Source organism: Oncorhynchus mykiss, chromosome 6, assembly GCF_013265735.2.
Source record: "Oncorhynchus mykiss isolate Arlee chromosome 6, USDA_OmykA_1.1, whole genome shotgun sequence".
Lineage (NCBI taxonomy): Eukaryota > Metazoa > Chordata > Actinopteri > Salmoniformes > Salmonidae > Oncorhynchus > Oncorhynchus mykiss.
The window spans coordinates 30,159,761-30,178,567 of record NC_048570.1 but is presented as its reverse complement, the minus strand read 5'-3'; the positions used below and the strand labels follow the sequence as shown (position 1 = coordinate 30,178,567).

The 18,807-nt window shown below is 42.4% G+C and overlaps 1 protein-coding gene across 1 annotated transcript; it reads right to left on the bottom strand.

Moving 5' to 3' along the window:
- Window positions 1-189: 189 nt before the first annotated feature.
- On the bottom strand, window positions 190-14,574 carry LOC110525708 (S-adenosylmethionine synthase). Its single transcript, XM_021606081.2, has 8 exons — window positions 14,333-14,574; window positions 12,912-12,989; window positions 12,448-12,683; window positions 12,188-12,331; window positions 11,578-11,796; window positions 8,185-8,367; window positions 4,605-4,738; window positions 190-3,901 (listed from the first exon to the last, which is right to left on the bottom strand). Exons 1-8 carry the CDS (start codon window positions 14,424-14,426, stop codon window positions 3,799-3,801), a joined length of 1,191 nt encoding a protein of 396 aa, XP_021461756.1. The 5' UTR covers window positions 14,427-14,574; the 3' UTR covers window positions 190-3,798.
- Between the last annotated feature and the right edge of the window lie 4,233 nt (window positions 14,575-18,807).

Below are 18,807 nucleotides of genomic sequence, written 5' to 3'. Positions count from 1 at the left end.
TTCATATTCACCACCCATGATACTTGACTTTGATAACACCAGTCGCTAGTTATTGATGGATGTGTGGCACCACTGGTCAAAGATAATTCCATGTGCACAAAGATCTAGCTACAGCATACACCGACATTTCATTTATGCATTTTAAAAATGTTATGCACAAACGGACAATGAATGACACCAAAAACATGCTTCATGAAGGAAAGCAGACATTTATTACAGATCTTTGACATGAGAAATCAGTATCTAACCTCTGAAGACAGAAGCATTGAGACAAGATCCCTGTTCCTCAGGATGTCAGACCTATGTTGATGAAGAGCAGGAGGGGAGAAAGTACAAGGGGGAGGCACTCTTACACTCAGTAGCCAGAAGACTAGCCAGTGTCAAAATAATGAAAAGCACAGAGGGAAACCCTATCCATACAAACAAGTGACAGCTTGTAAACGAGGCTGGTTTCTCTGTACCACACCAGCCAAACGCTGCCATCTCTTTATGCAAGGATAAGGGGGGACTAAGAATGGCCTCATTGCATTGACCACACATGTATAGTCAATACAATCTCACCCCATACAACCGCAGTCCAAAATACTCATCACATCAGCCAGTGACAGTTCCGTGGAGGCAGACCAAAGCTTTTCTGTAGGACACTTTGGAACCATTGAAAATGTTACAGCATTCAGGAAAGTCAATGTGAGATAAAAAATAAAAATAAAAACCCTCTGGGGTTTAAGCTGCCTTCTGAATCCTTGGCTTCTCTGTATCCACACCAAGATTCAGAGAACAAATAAATATTTTTTAAAAACGTTGTGCCAGTATTAAGAGCTCTTCATTGTAGCAAAGACAGCCTTCCTTCAGGATAAAGAGGGTGGTTTCTCTGTAGCTACACCTGCCCTCAATACCCAAGGAAGAGCCTTGACAAACCATTTTGTAAAAAAAGCAAAACAATATGAAATTAAACTACCTTTTGAAGGAGTTTAACATGACATGCCAATGACAACATGTTTTAAACAATCAAGTATAATCAACACCCCTACAGGCCATAGCAGTGACATAGCAGCTTCTGACTTTTCTGTATTACATCAGAACAGCACAGACATCTGCAGGGGCATCCCAGATTTGACTGCGTATATTCAAGAAAGTTACTTGAAAATAAATCAAGATTGTCTCGGTTCTCAGCCTGCAACGCATAGCAACAACTACTGACCCTTAACTTGCATCCTCAACAAATGATAAGGGGAGTGAAATAAAGCTTCAAAAAGGATTTTGGGGTGGGTCACAAAACCAGAAAGTAGTGTCAACCAAAGGAAAATGATTAAGGGGCTGGGGGCCTTCATTCAGTAGCACCAGTAAATTAATATGATCGCAACATGTAGCCTTGGTAGGTCAGCAAAATATTTGAAAGGACAGCTAAGCCCGAATAACCAAACTACAGAATGTACAGTTCCTCAGTCATGCTGGGCAGGGGCTAAGCGTTGTAGTGCGAAAGACCTCAATGGAAGAGGAAGACTTGGCTAACCGCATAAAGAGCCTAGTAACACTGTACAACAAAGTGGGACTTGAATGGGGTGTAGCTTAGAAATCGGGGCAGTAAAGGGAGCGAGACTGCTACAGCTGTATTAGATCAAACTAAAGCTGTGATATTTTTATTTATTTAACTAGGCAAGTCAGTTATGAACAAATGCTTATTTACAATGACAGCCTAGGAATAGTGGGTTAACTGCCTTGTTCAGGGGCAGAATGACAGATTTTTTGACCTGGTCAGCTCTGGGATTCAATCTAGCAACATCCGGTTACAGGCCTAACGCTCTAACCACTAGGCTACCTGTCGCCCCAAGGTGGATAGAGAATCTATAGACTGACGTTAACAATAGTTCCCATTTGAAAGCTGCAATTTTAAAACACTAAACACTATTAGAATAGCCTATGAGAAATACGCTTCATAACTAACTTGTCTTAATGCTTTTGATAAGCATACTAATTAAAAATGGCCTGCAAAGGCAAGCTTCGCAACTAAGGCATGTTCAAAACTACTGATTCAATTTTACTATCGTTTGTTCTACCTCATTACCTTAAACCAATCATGTTTAGGTAATTCAAAAACACCTTAACTTTGAGAGCCTTGAGCACCGTAAAATAAATTCATTGAAGTAGTAGCGGGAGAAAACCAGCTCGCATAAAAACTGAATTCATATGAAAAGGTAGAGAAAATATCAAATTAATGTTAGTTTTTGGTGACCTCAAAATAGAGTGTAGAGGCCTCCCGGGTGGCGCAGTGGTCTAAGGCACTGCTAGCTGTGCCATCAGAGACTCTGGGTCCGAGCCCAGGCTCTGTCGCAGCCGGCTGCGACCGGGAGGTCCATGGGGCGATGCACAATTGGCCTAGCGTCGGCCGGGTTAGGGACGGTTTGGTAGGGATTTCCTTGTCTCATCTCGCATTAGCGACTCCTGTGTCAGGCAGGGCGCAGTGCACACTGACCAGGTCGCCAGGTGCAGTGTTCCCTCCGACACATTGGTGCGGCTGGCTTCCGGGTTGGATGCGCGCTGTGTTAAGAAGCTGTACGGCTTGGTTGGGTTGTGTTTCGGAGGACGCATGGCTCGACCTTCGTCTCTCCCGAGCCCGTATGGGAGTTGTAGCGATGAGACAAGATATTAACAATTGGATTCCACAAAATTGGTGAGAGAAAGGGGATAAAATTCCTAAAAAAATTAAAAATAGGGGTGTTGTACAACAAAAAAAAAAAGTCTGATTAGATCATCCCTAACCAAATCAGAATATCAAATTCAGTTCGTTACCCAGGTGTTCTGGCTCTGGACCAACCCATTGGCTTCTGGGACCAATTAAAGGAAAGGGGGATACCTAGTACAACTGAAGAGTCCTCCGCATTTAACCAAAATCAGAGAGGTGCGGGGCATAATCAACATCCAAGTTGTCGCGCCCGGGGAACAGTGTGTTAACTGCCTTGCTCAGGGGCAGAACAGATTTTTACCTTGCCAGCACAGGGATTTAATCCAGCTACCTTCCCGTTAGAATGCGTTCTAGAAATCGGTGAGGTATCCAAACTCCGTGCGGAGAAGAAACTACGTCTGTAGCCCCGTCTAAATTGTGCTCTTGCATTCAGTAAGTTGCTTATTACATTTATTGAAATAGGTTATGCAGGCTAGAGCAAAGGAATAGGCCACTTGGAATGTCCTTGCCTGACCAGCTCTTTACAGCGTGATGCCAGTCAAGTTGAAATAGGCTAGTCCACGGTCACGTCACAATATCACCATCAACGACAGCCGTCAATCATATTCAATATTGTAATAGTCGTAAAACCCCAATACGTACTTTCAGATTTTCCTAACTTAATTGTTAAAAACAATTATAATCACATGTACTGTTCACACTTAAGTCCACAATGTAGGGGGGGAAAGAGGTTCTAAGTGTTGTGTTCTAGGTGGACAGATCAGCAAATTAGAATCAGAAGTTTTCTGCATCTGCCATAGCCTCCATTCAAGTCCCTTTCTGATGCGCTGTGAAACCAGATGAGTCAGTAGAGCGAGACGGCTGGTGGAAGAGATTAGCTAGCTAACATTAACCTCTCAACATTACTTTCCTGAAATATTTTGAGAATGTTGGTAGTATTACATTGACTACTAACAGCAAAAATACAGTACAGATGACTGGAGAGAGGAAGTAGAAAGGGGGTAGGGTTCTAATACCCCATTAGGGAAGAGAATTAAGGGCCTTTCACCCCCAAGACCATGTAGGCTTCTCTGTAGTATACACCAACAGGCCTGGGGGGAAAAGGCTTCACAAGTTTAGTATTTTAGCTTTTTGGGCATCTCCCATGGGAAGGAGTCCCGGCCAAAGTGGCCGTAGGCAGCGGTCCTCTGATACATAGGCTTCTTCAGCTCCAGCTCCCTGGAATACACAATCAACTCATTTAGCAGCCCATCACAGGAAATGACCTCAGATCAACATCAATTCTCAGCCATAATGCTTAAAAAAAATTTTAAAAAAACAATAGGGAGTGTCGAGAGCCATGGAAAGAAACAATCAGAAAGGTTAATTAGGCCAGCTAATAAAGAGGGGGAGGAAGGGATAAAGCGTCAACACTTACCCTGCTAACCAACTCATCCTTGAGCAGTGTGGGGACTGGAGCTTGGAGATTGAAAGCGCACTGATCCCATTTATGAAATGTCATTGAACTTTAACAGGGTCTGAGAAACCAATGACCTTCCAGTTGGATGTGAGCAGGAAACCCTTCATCGTGCTGGGTATTTAACATGCCATCTGACAACCTCAACTGTAGCTCTCGAAGCTTTAACCTTTGGCATGACATACTATACTTCACTGGCATTTAAAGCAAGACTGTTTGGGTAGGGGTGGAATATCAGGTTTGGCAAACTGACCACAAGCCCAGATTGCTGCTTTCTTACGTGTCAGTAGCTACTGGGTATGTCATTAATCACAGTAGCGAATCATATATTAAAGGGTTAGAACCATCTGAACACCAGCTGACAGCTCAGGCAGAACAGAAAGACAGGAAGCGTGAGTTAAAAAGGCGAGTGACAGAAGGGGCAGATTCAGAGAGGCACACAACTTCAAAAGGGGTACACTTTACCTGACAATGACACCAGGACGAAGGTCAAAGTTTCTCTTGACGATGTCCAGTAGCTCCCGCTCACTCTTCTGAGATGTGCCGTAGTGGAATATGGAGATTGAGAGGGGATGGGCTACTCCGATGGCATAGGCAACCTGATGTATAGTTGTGAGCATACAAACATGCATCAGACTTTAGGTTTGATTTCGTGGCACCCCTTTGTGACCGATTTATGTATAGTACATTTGGAAAACATTCAGCCCCCTCCACTATTGTTAGGTTAGAGCCTTTGTAAACAAAAAACCTACACACAAATGACAAAGCAAAAACTGTTTTAGAAATTAAAGACAAACTTCAAAAACCTGAAATTACATTTGCATAAGTATTGAGACCCTTTACTCAGTACTTTGACGACACACCTTTGGCAGCGATTACAGCCGCGAGTCCTCTTGGGTATAACGCTACAGGCTTGGCACACCTTTCCTCCCATTCTACTCTGCAGAACCTCAAGCTCTGTCAGTGTTGCTCTGTCAGTGTTGCTGCACAGCTACTTTCACATCCTAGAGATGTTCGATCAGGTTCAAGTCCAGGTTCTGGCTGGGCCACTCAAGGACATTCAGAGACTTGTCCTGAAGCCACTCGTGCGCTGTCTTGGCTGTGTGCTTAGGGTCGTTGTCCTTTTGGAAGGTGAACTGCCCCCCCCAGTCCGAAGTTCTGAGAACTTTCTCTGTTCATCTTTCCCCTCGATCCTGACAAGTCTCCCTGTCGCTGAAAAATATCCTCACAGAATGATGCTGCCACCACGCATCACCATAGGGATGGTATTGGCCAGGTGATGAGCAGTGCCTGGTTTCCCCCAGACGTGACGCTTGGCATTCCAGCCACAGAGTTAAATCTTGGCTTCACCAGACCAGAGAATCTGGTTTCTCATGGTCTGAGTGCTTTAGGTGCCTTGTGGCAAACGCCAAGCGGGCTGTCATGTGCCTTTTACTGAGGAGTGCCTTCCGTCTAGCCACTACCGTAAAGGCCTAATTGGTGGAGTGCTGGTTGTCTTTGTAGAAGGCTCTCCCATCTCTACAGAGGAACTCTGGAGCTCTGTCAGAGTGACCATTGGGTTCTTGGTAGTGCAGCACCGATATGACATTTTCCTTGCAAAAACAATAACCGATTTAATTTGATCGGCCTTAAGCATTCTAGTACAGTTAAATAGTTCACACATAAGGACGCAGCGGTCTAAGGCATGGCATCTCAGTGCAAGAGGCATCACTAAAGTCCCAATGTGTGAATCCAGGATGTATCACAGATTGGGAGTCCCATAGGGAAGCGCACAATTGGACCAGCGTCGTCCGGGCCGTCATTGTAAATTAGAATTTGTTAACTGACTTGCCTTGTTAAATAAAGGCTACACACACACACACACACCACACTGACCAAAAAGTTGTTGGCATTTACACATGTCCCCATTACCAGTAAAACAACCAAAACATATTTCTTTCACTTTCTTGCGGATTCGTTGTTCATTTGTTCAGTCGTTTCATTCTCAACCAGGATTTCTATGGAATGCCGTTTGGGTCTTTGCTCGTCAAATAACGCTATTTGGCGTGTCAAATAAGCTTGATGACCAATCAGGACCTGAACATGACTGCACATCACATAATAATTTAACGCGTTTATTAATTTTGTACGTAGTTATTGCACATGTCGTCGATACATATGCTATGATGCTGGTAAAGTCCACGCACCTACAGTGCTGGTCATAAAAAATAGCTAGCTCATGGCTGCAAACAATGTGCTTCCCCAAAAACATAGCAAAACGACATCCGTTTCAGTAGTTATAGTTAGCTAACTATATAGCTCGTGTCATCTAAAATAACCCTAATTTCTAAGACAGTTCTTATTTCATTAATGGTGGTCAGACCATCTATGTGAAGCTAGCCACAATAACAATTAGCCACAGTGGCCTTTAGGTTTAGCCTTCAAAATAAAAGCATGGCACACATCCATTTGTATTCACTTGCATCACTGTCAATGACATGCGGTTTGCCTTAAATGTATTGACAGTGATGCAAATGAATACAAAGTAGAATTATGCCACACTTATTTTGAAGGCTAAATCCAAAGTCCACTATTGTGGCTAGCTTCACAACCTGGTCAAGCATCACTAGCCAGATGAAGCTAGCTGGCTGCTTATAACGTTAGCTTTGGCCAACAGGGTTAAGTAGCTGGCTAGCTATTTATTTTCATGAACTGAAGTTCAATTTAAATAGCCAAACAAGTGGCAACCCAGCTAATGCTTACAAGGATTCCTAAATCATTGTTAAGAATAATGAAAATGACTGCAGTTTCTACTGGTCATCGTTTTCAGGCTTGTTGTATTGTTGCTAGCTAGGTACCAAGCTAAAGCTAGCTACCCTAGAAGTTGCGATCGAACAAATTATACTTTATTACCAACGCGGTATTGTAAACACATTGTTTGTGGCCGGTGTTTACAGACTTTTGTACAGCTTTGACAGTGCTACTATCTTTGACACGCAAAGTACCCAAACGGCTTTCCATAGCATGTTGTGAAGCTATGACTAACGCCGGTAGGGCAACATCTGAAAAATAGCGCACTCGGTAGTGTGTACTGGTGCCCGACCAGTCGGCAAAAGCCACCACCACCCACAACAGAACAGTTGATTGTCAAGGGGAATGAATCCCATTATCTTGGCTTTAATGGATTTTGCCTTTGAATTCACTGAAATTCTTACTCTTTCAAATGACTGCTTGAGCCACACAGCAGACATTGTGTGCCAAGTTAATGCTGTGTTGACTGTGTAGTGCAAAATTTTACGTGGTGTCATTATGTCATGTAGCTTCGTTATACAAGTATGCACGTTAGCTTTGACATCGGTTTTTAACGTCGGGCCGATACAGAAATGGGCAATTTTAGCTCATTTCGTACGATTCCGGTATAGCGTGCATCCCAAGTTCTTGGTCACCTCCATGACAAAGGCTCTTCTCCCCAGAAGACAGTTTGGCCAGGCAATCAGCTCTAGGAAGAGTATTGGTGGTTCCAACTTCTTACATTTAACAATGATGAGGCCAATGTTTATGCGGACCTTCAAAGCATGAGACATTTTTGGTACCCTTCCCCAGATGTGCCGCGACACAATCCCGTCTCTGAGCTCTACGGACAATTCCGTCGACCCCATGGCTTGGTTTTTGCTCTGACATGCACTTGTCAACTGTGGGACCTTAGGCAGGTATGCTTTTCCAAATCATGTCCAATCATTTGAATTTACCACAAGCGCACGCCAATCAAGTTGTACAAACATCAAGGATGATTAGTGTAAACAGGCTGCACCAGAGCTCAATTTCAAGTCTCATAGCAAAGGGTCTGAATAATTGTCAATAAGGCGTGTTTATGTTTTAGAAATGCAGTAACATTCTAAAGACCTGTTTTTGCTTTGTCATGTGTAGATTGACAATTTTATTTAATCCATTTTAGAAGGCTGTAACAAAAATGTGGAAAAAGTGAAGGGGTCTGAACACATTCCAAATGCTCTATACATGAGGTGCATCAACATCAGTCTCCTTATTAGGATCACCCTGCCCTCACCTGGACAAGGACCCGCTTGCACAGCTCAGCCTTCACCAGAGACTTGGCCACCCAGCGGGCAGCATAGGCAGCAGAGCGGTCCACCTTAGTGTAGTCCTTCCCTGAGAAGGCTCCTCCACCATGGGCACCCCAGCCTCCATAAGTATCAACAATGATCTTACGGCCCGTCAGGCCAGCGTCACCCTGCAGGGAAAGGAGTAATAGGTCATAACGAGTCCTTTTCAATTTACCCCAAAATAATACTGACCGTAGTAAAAAACTATGGATCAAATTGCATGTAAAAATGCTTAAACAAGCCCATGCATCAAAGTTACTTTAGCGTTTGCCCCTTCAAGCACATACCATAGATGCCCAGTCCTACCACTACTTATCAGGGTTCCTATACAGTCAGATGGAATTTCAAGATTAAAACATTTCTAATGAACAATTAGCAGCATCTTTATGTACATAAAAAAAAGGGTAATGTACTATTGACACTGGGTGGCTGCTTTGTGAGCCCATGTACCATCGGTCATTGTGCAAGGCACTTACCACACCCCCCAAAGTAGAACGCCTGGTAGGCAACTAATATATAAATAAAGTGGTCAACCCTCAGTCTGGAGAGCTACTGGGTGTGCATGCTTTTGAAACCCTGCTCAAAACAGAGCCAGTTTAGCGGCTAATTTCTAAAAATGTGGTTGGTTGGAGGTGGACTGGAATAAAAGCCTGCAGACCCATTAGCTCTCCTGGAGGATGGTTTTGACCACCCTTGATGCCTTAAATTGTCACCAAAGCCCCATATACTACCCACCATTGCGACCTGTACGCTCTCGTTGGCTGGCCCACGCTTCATACTCGTCGCCAAACCCACTGGCTCCATGTCATCTACAAGACCCTGCTAGGTAAAGTCCCCCCATACCTCAGCTCACTGGTCACCATAGCATCTCCCACCTGTAGCACACACTCCAGCAGGTATATCTCTCTAGTCACCCCCAAAACCAATTCTTTCTTTGGCCGCCTCTCCTTCCAGTTCTCTGCTGCCAATGACTGGAACGAACTACAAAAATCTCTGAAACTGGAAACACTTCTCCCTCGCTAGCTTTAAATCACCAACTGTCAGAGCAGCTCACAGATTACTGCACCTGCACATAGCCCACCTATAATTTAGCCCAAACAACTACCTCTTTCCCTACTGTATTTTAATGTATTTATTTTGCTCCTTTGCACCCCATTATTTTTATTTCTACTTTGCACATTCTTCCATTGCAAATCTACCATTCCAGTGTTTTACTTGCTATATTGTATTTACTTTGCCACCATGGCCTTTTTTTGCCTTTTTGCCTACCTCCCTTCTCACCTCGTATATAGACTTGTTTATACTGTATGTTTGTTTTACTCCATGTGTAACTCTGTCGTTGTATTTGTCGAACTGCTTTGCTTTATCTTGGCCAGGTCGCAATTGTAAATGAGAACTTGTTCTCAACTTGCCTACCTGGTTAAATAAAGGTGAAAATAAAATGTAAAAAATAATTTGCTCATTCAGTATGTCAAATATCAAAAATGGTAGGCTACAAATAATTTTAATTCAGCTGAAGCAAGCCCACAAATTCTCATTGGGAAATGTACCTTCTAGTTGTCATATCTTGGCTACCTTAGTGTTGACTTCTCAACTCAATAGATGCTAGTCAGTCTGCAATGTCCCATACATTGGATCCCCAAATCAACTGGAAGTATCTACCAAACAAGTTGAAGCCACATAATCCAGAAGGCTACAAATAGTTACCTAAAATGACGAGTCAAATTATTTTGATTTGATTAAATGTGATTGAACAGAATCACAACTAATATAATGGCAAAGTGAATTGTTTGTTTTGTCAAGAAGATTCATTTAAATTAACTGTTCCAAAAGTAAATCAACTTTGTAAGACCTAATTTGCAAGTAATCAGTGGAATTTGGGGGGAAAGAAATGCATGTCATTCTGCTATGTAGATTTTTTTAAATATGCCTAAATAAACTACATTAACTTTCACTCTTGAGTTCCAAATATCTCTAACGGTCACCCAAGTGAGAGTGGTTTCATGCATGGGACTTAATGCACCGTTCCAAAATGTGACCGTTATACAACAGGATAGTTCATTAGCAGGCAGTGCAGTGCCTGCTATCTATAGGCTGTTTCAACTTGTCAATTTCAAATTATTTTCTAACAACTTGTATTTTCTAGCAGTTTGAATTGAGGTGTTCCGCCTCATTAATTCACATAGAATTAATCCATTTCAGTGTCAGACAATTTATGTTTGAGGCATAATGTATTTTAAGTTTTATTCACATTTAGGTACTGGTGACAAATAATACCTTCCGATTTTTGCATGATTGTAATGGACACCTATGATGCTTTTTAAAATACTTTTGAATGTTGTACTGATTATAATGAACTAATGCTACGCTATTTGCCATGTTTGTTGATATTCTACAACACATTCTGGGTGTAACTTAAACATATGTAAGACCAAAGATATGAGGTGAAGGAATGGTTGGTTCACTCATCTTGCGAGTACACTTCTGGAAGTGTATAATCCTACACACCAAAGCGGAGGACACTTTACAACCAACTAGATAACGCCTTTCCCATTAACATGCATACTACAAGCAGACCAAACTCATCTGGTCTTCTCTTATCTTTGGTTGACGTGAAAAGAGAAAGGTAAAGAAATATGGCGGTGTGCACAAACTACCCATCAGATTACTTCAGATTTCTAGAAGTGTTTTAAATCAACATTGATCTCACCAATGTGATGATTTATAGTAATTGCTATTGCCAATTCATATTGTGTTTTATGTCAGCCTAGAGTTATCTAAATACGACCAGTTGTGTTACGTCAATCTTTCCTCTGTTAGCGCTAGGACTAATGTAGCCTACATTTTCCAGTTTGGATGATTGTGTATACGGTCGCTACTTCTGTGAATGTCTGAACATGGCATCCAAAAATAAACTGGTCACATTCAGTACATAACTTTGTACGGACTGTTAAAAAAAAAAAAATCTAAACAAAGCGGTTTGAACGTACGCTGCAGGGGCTGCTAGAATGATCACATGAACGTACGCTGCAGGGGCTGCTAGAATGATCACATGAACGTACGCTGCAGGGGGCACTAGAATGATCACATGAACGTACGCTGCAGGGGCCACTAGAATGATCACATGAACGTACGCTGCAGGGGCCACTAGAATGATCACACCCATTTGTTGCTACATGTTAAAAAGTTAATAGAAATTATGAAACACATTTCCATGACTTCGCCAAAACGTTTAAAATTATATCATTTTCCTAAACTTTTCCAGGTCTGGAAAACAATTTAAATTCCATGACTTTTCCAAGATTTATGACCTTTCGAACCCTGACTTATTGTCTCACCTGTGGGCCTCCGATGACGAAGCGCCCGCTGGGCTGCATGTGGTAAATGGTGTCATCATCCAGGTAAATGCAGGGCACCACAGCCTTGACGATCTTCTCCTTGAGAGCGTCACGCATCTCGTCCAAGCAGATGTGCTCATCATGCTGCACGGAGACCACAATGGTGTGGACACGCACCGGCAACATGGCGCCACGGTCTTGGCGGTACTGAACGGTCACCTGCACACAGAAGCATACCAAGATAGAACGACAGCAGGATTGTTCAACCACAGGCATAGATCAAGGTTGCGTTTCCCCTGCTCAGACATTGCACACATCAACCAATGGATGCAAAAATATTTTTGCACCAGAAGGCAAAAATATATGACGTGGTTAAACCGAGACCTAAACTACCAATTCAGGCGTTGTAAGGTCTGACATGCGTCAGCCATGTCTGACCAGGGGAACAACCTAAAACGAGTTGGAGTTACTGCTGGCCACAAACCAGGTTGGAGAGCTTGAGTAAGAAAACTAATATTGCACTCATCAGGTGGTATGATAAACAAACTAGTTTGTCTTAGTCTATTTACATAAGGCTGAAATGACTATCGATTGCACACAGGCAGCTTACCTGGGTCTTGGAGTCAGGCCGGAGCCAGGGCAGGGCGCCATTGCGACGCAGTTCAGCCATCTTAGCGTTGAGCTTGTGGGCAAGCATAATGGTGAGGGGCATGCACTCCTCCGTCTCATCAGTGGCATAACCAAACATCAGGCCCTGACAATAGAAAAAGTAGTACTTTTATATCTGAAAAGAAAGCTGCATATTTAGCTTACTGATAAATGTACAGCTAACGTCACTAGTGCAGTGGTCCTCTGCACCCCAACTCATACCTGGTCCCCTGCCCCAACATCCTCCTCATTGCGGTCAATGTGAACACCCTGGGCAATGTCTGGAGATTGCTGCTCTAGGGCCACCAGCACATTGCAGGTCTTATAGTCAAAACCTTTAGAGGAGTCATCGTATCCAATGTGGCGGATGGTGTCGCGAACCACCTTCTGATAGTCCACTGTAGCAAGCGACGTCACCTCACCTGCCAGCAGGATCATCCCAGTCTTAGCAACAGTCTCTGAAAAAGGTGGAGGGGGAATAATACATTAACCATATCAATCAGAAAAAGCATATCAATCAATACTCATCTGGCAAAACGTTGAAGAGTTGTGCCATAATAGGCCTACTACCATTAACAAGATGCAGAAAGTTTGAGATTCTTCCGTTCATGTGGTGTTCACAGCTGACTCCAGGGCAGCTAGAAGTTGCATCAGACAAAAATAAAATAACATGCTTTTTTCCTTACCACAAGCAACTTTAGCATCAGGATCCTGCTTGAGATGGGCGTCAAGCACAGCATCACTGATCTGGTCACAAATCTTATCTGTAAAATACAGATGTACCAAGTTCACAATGCTACATCAACATTTGTGCAATTTAGTGGTAGGTTGCTTGTTCAAGAGCATGTAAAGCAGTGCACAAATAGTAGAGTTCTCCAATAGGTTTGGATTATGCTGAAAATATTTGTATTGTACACTGTTCTACCGACTACAGTCTGAGTTGTATACATGCTGTACCATATGTCAGGATTATGGCGATGGTGGGAGGGGCCTAGCGGTATGTGTAGCCACAGATAGATTTTATAAATCTTTTCCATTGGTCGGAAGCATCCGATTGGCGTTTCCACTCATCACCAAATATGGTGATGAGGGGGGAAGCCTCGGGGGAGAAGGTGGATTTTGGCCGACGTTCTGCTTGTAGATTAAACATTTGTTCTGTTATGAACAGAGTGGACAACGTTTAGTATTGTACACCATTTGGCAAAGTTTCCAAAAATGGGGTTGTTTAGAAGGAGAACAAGGACGAATTAAGTTATTGCACACCCTACAGTAGGCGTTCCCTAAAGGAATTTTGCAAATACATTCTAGAACACGCCAATCGGTTCACGCTAGAACGTGCATGGCTCTGCCCACTATGGCTCGTTGGAAGCAAACGAGCCATAGTGGGCAGAGCCATGCACGTTCTAGCGTGAACCGATTGGCGCGTTCTAGAATGTATTTGCAAAATTCCTTTAGGGAACGCCTACTGTGGGGTGTGCAATAACTTAATTCGTCCTAATATATATATATATATATATATATATATATATGCGATGAGCCTGAACCCGCCACCATTTCCGCGGGTTCACATGCAACTAAAAATCTGATTCGTTTCGATTTCCAAGATGAACTACTACCGGTATAGCCAAGGAGTGGCACGGAATACAGCCAATGTAGTGCCCCTAACATAGCAACCAAACGCAAAAGACAACATATGGCCTTGTTCCCCGAGAGCCCGCGCGCGAACTGCTCGGAATCTTCGGGAGATCTCGTGAAATAAGCATGATGACGACTACAGGATACAAATATTTTTAAAGAGAATATATCCCAAGGACGGATAACGTTCGTAATTGCACAATAGAGACCATGTGAACAAGGCTCAGCAAAGTAGCTAGCTGGTTAGCTAATAAACTAAGAACAATTTGGGCCTCACATGCGGCTTATGCAAGATGCTGACGCCGATGTGGTTTGAGCAGCAGAGATGGTTAGCTCGCTAACGTTAATTAGCTAACTAAGAAAGCTAAGCAACACCGACGCACGTGTGCTAAACAAGCCATCTAAACAAATAACTGACAAGTCATAACACACAAGTCACTGGCTGTGTTTGTAGCTAAATTAACTTTCTCACCAGGGTGTCCTTCTCCAACTGACTCCGAGGTGAATAGGAAGCAGTCCTCGTCGATAAGGGAGTTGTGAAAACCGTTAATCTCTCCGTTCATCATTGTTGCTTTTTTTTGGTAGATATAAATAAATGTTGTAGCTAGCTAAATTATGCGTATTTTATTGATTCGTTTCCTGCGTTGGTGTTCTCACGCAACTTCTCATCAGTCAGTAAATTCCATGCATTCACTGTCATTTAGATGTGGCGCTCTGGTATTTATTCAGAAATTCACAGACGTCACTGTCGGCCGCATTGGACGATACCATATTAAACATGGGGGTGGAAACGTTGACCAGGTGCACTGAGAGGAACGCAGTTGTGTATTTGGCGGTTCAACGTCATACTTCTCCTGTATTCAGAGGAAGAGGAGAAGCGAGAGGGTTTACTCACACCAAAATATGTCCACGTTAAGTAGGCTATTTATTATTAAGCAAGGGAGTTTTTGTATGTGTGGGCAATGAGAGTGTCGAATTTAGTCAATTAATTGCTATTTTGACACGAGGCTTATTTGATATAATCGAAGTTTCGTAATGCTTAGGCCCTGGTTTCCAAAAAGCATGATTAGGCTAAATTAATCGTTAGAACATTCTAAAGATCGTTAAATCTCCGAGCTGTTTCCCAAAACCTATGGTATTAATGTTGCACTTGAAAACGCTCGTAATCTAACGCCTGTTAAGTGCGTCGTTAGATGCTTTTTCGCCCTCCCGCATCACTTCATAAACAAAATATCTCCGCTAAACATAGAATCACATGGGTTGTCCGTCTCTGTGACCGCTGACAACTTCAGAACAAATAAGCTACGAATACGAAGTTGCCATACAATGTATTTGCAATTGAATCAACCAAACGACGATTTAAAAATATGCTTAAAATGAAAACCGAGATGACTGCATTAAAATATAAACAGTAGACTATAGGCCTATTTAACTCGTACTGAAATACATTCCATGTTCAATCAACTTAATTATGTTTTGCTACTTGCAGGCTACTGTCTAATTTGTCTCAATATATTTCATGATGTGTAGCCTAGCATGTGCGCAATGATGTGTCAAATCAGTGATTTATAGCATTTTTATTGATTGGGTAAGGATTAGAATAAGCCGCCTCAATATTTGCAGGCATAGGATATATTATATATCACCCACTATATTGACCAGATACTCAAATGGCCGCTCTAGCAATGAAAATACATTTATTTAAAAATGGAAGGCAGTCGGGAGGAGGCAAGACAGATATGGGACCATGTAGATATGCGTCTGAAGAACAGGCACAACTTCGATATAAAGTGGGGGGGGTTTCTCAAAATTGCCGGGATACTTATATCAGTACATTCATAACAACCTAAGCATTACGAAATGTATATTCTACAACGGGTTGGCCAACACAGGCTTTGTGATTCGTTGAGACGCGTTCTAAATCGCAAAGTACCAGTGAATGTGCAATCCGAGACACTCCATTTCGTATGTTACCTTTCATATGGTATGTATTAATGTGGTTGTCCATCACCCATTTCGGATGATGTGTTACGAATTGTAATTCGTATTATATGTTACGAATTCGAGCTAGGTGGCTAACGTTAGGCTAGGGGTTAGGGTTAGCTCAAATTATTAGGGGAAGGGTTAGCTAACATGGTCACTTTAATAATGGAACACTTGTCACTTTAACAATGTTTACATACTGCTCTACTCATTTCAAGCTGAGTAACCATTAACCAAGAGAAATGTTAATAATGTTAATGTTAATGTTAAATAATGCATGATTTGTGCTCCCTACATTTATTTGCATAAAGAAACATAACAAAAAAACAAATCATTTGAAGATTTATTTATTTTTGCCTGGTCTGATATCACATTCTATTTTGCATCAAATGTTTAGAATTTATAAACAGGTGGTCAAGATCCAGCTACTCTCAATACTTTGCTCTTCAACTCTCTTTAACTACAGTTAAAGCGACTGCAAATCACTCCATGCACAGACATTATTAATGTTATCTGTGCCCTCAAAAAGGTACTCAATGTTCAAAGCCAGAGCTTTTGTTACAAAATGAAGAGGCTGAGCTGGTCAATCTAGCCTAAAGGGGATTGGTGAAATGGGAGCTTTTTGTGAAACCTGGAATTCAGTTATGCAAGAGAACACACAGCCTTTGTCATAAACTTATTTTCAGGTTTATCAGGTTATTGCTTCCGGTCATGTATGTCCCTAATCACTGCAACGGTTGGTAGAACTGTAAGTCACATTTTGGATGGTTGTTTTCAGTCTTCTATATGCATTGCTTGAACTGGTGCACACCTAAAATTTGCACCTGCTTGAGTACCTTTCTGTTCCAGAACCTCATAGAATATTGGCTCTAAAATAAGAGTACCACAGCCAAAAATCAGCACAGGCACCTATTTCAGTCCACTTTATTGTGTGGTAGATACTGTACGAGCCTTGTACTAGTCAGAAAGTGGAGGCACTTGGTGCTCTCTAAATGGACCTCCCAACTTATGTTCACGGCATATCAGTGACAACACAAGACCTCTGAGAGAGAGGAAAAGTACATAATTTTAGACATTACAAATCAACCGACCCATTACAGCTTTCATTCACTGATGGATTCATTACCACTAGTATTGATTGCTGGCCATGTGAAATATGTCTGCATGTACAGTATAGCTTTCCAGCTGTACTTTCTACTCCTTAAAATACCTGGGGACATGAAGGCATGGAAGGGTTAAAGAGTGCTCCATTACCAGGCGAGCATTCGGACCACAGATGGTCTGGCCACAGCAAGGGGCACTGTCGATCAGCAGCATCAAATGACAAACATCCAGTACAACACTTTAGCAATACACAATATAAAAAATGATTTAACCTTTATTTAACTAGGCAAGTCAGAAAATAACAAATTATTTTTACAATGACTGCTTACCCCGGCCAAACCCTCCCCTAATCCTGACGATGCTGAGCCAATTGTGCGCCGCCTTATGGGACTCCCGATCACAGCCTGTTGTGATACAGCCCGGGATCAAACCAGGGTCTGTAGTGACGCCTCTAGCACTGAGACGCAGTGCCTTAGACCGCTGCACCACTCAGTACTTAAGTAAAAGCCAATCTGGCAAAGGCCAATACCCTCCCAGGTGCAGGTTTCGGTTTTTGCCCTAGCACTACACAGCTGATTCAAATAATCAATGCTTGGTGATGAGTTGGTTATTTTAATCAGCTGTGTAGTGCTAGGGGTGGAGGCAGGACCGAGTTTGGGAGACCTTGGTCTATGTCAAGTATGGGTGAGTGTATGATTGGCATCACTGTATGACCTACATAATATGACACCAACAAAGTTATTTCTATAACAGAAGGGTCCAATATAGTCCTGGGCTTGCCTCTAGTCTTGCATCAAGAGAGGCCTTCATCCAGCCTTCAACATTTTCAGGGGTGTTGAGTGTCATTGTGAGGACGCTAACAGAAAGTTAAAGAGAGGATGACAGAAAATAAAAATGAGTCCACTTGGCACAACCCTGAGATACATATTAGTCATTAGCAATCAAATCAAATGTATTTATTTTTCCCTTCTTACATCAGTTGATATCTCAAAGTGCTGTACAGAAACCCAGCCTAAAACCCCAAACAGCAAGCAATGCAGGTGTAGAAGCACAGTGGATAGGAAAAACTCCCATGAAAGGCCAAAACCTAGGAAGAAACCTAGAGAGGAACCAGGCTCTGAGGGGTGGCCAGTCCTCTTCTGGATGTGCCGGGTGGAGATTATAACAGAACATGGCCAAGATGTTAAAATGTTCAACAGCAGACAGTTACATGTGGTACCCCTCCCTCATTCAATGCCATGCATGACAGAGATAAATGTCTACCTTGCCAGAAATGAGTTACTCATCCCAATTTAGGAGCAAAAAGTACACTGCAAGTGAAGTACAGTGCGAGTGAAAACCCGACAGAATTTGTGCTAACAAAATTTATTTGCAAAAAAAAAAGCATGTTGCATCTGAACGGAATCTGCAACATCATCTTTAGTTGGATACTTCTCTCATTCACTCATTGTCATTTGAGAAGAGCAGAGGAGGGCCATACAGTATGAGTCAACCGTCAATCCTATTAATATCAAGCCATTTGTTAATCCAAACATCCTGCTCCACATCAGCCACCCCAGTAGGAATGACAAAGCATATTTTGGGAGGGATTGTGCCTGGGTATGTGACTGACACACAATGGCACTGCCACGTTCACCACTGTCTCTAAACCAGCCCAATGTTGCATCAGGGAGAACAGAGAGCTGAGTTGTTCCATATAACTTCAACAAGTCATGACACCCACCCTCTTACATTGTTCCAAAATCATTTATGTTGTTATAAACAAGTTCGATTGGCATCCTATAACATTATTTTGTTTAAATTTAATTTTATCTAATTGATTGCACCAAATGGGACCATTTAAATGTATAGGATTCAGAT

Coding starts and splice junctions, on each gene's coding strand:
- LOC110525708 (XM_021606081.2), bottom strand. CDS start 14,426: ATGATGAACGGAGAGATTAACGGTTTTCACAACTCCCTTATCGACGAG. Junction 12,332..12,447: donor ATGTTGGGGCAGGGGACCAG/GTATGAGTTGGG, acceptor TTCTATTGTCAG/GGCCTGATGTTTGGTTATGC. Junction 4,739..8,184: donor GCAAGCGGGTCCTTGTCCAG/GTGAGGGCAGGG, acceptor ACTATACATCAG/GTTGCCTATGCCATCGGAGT.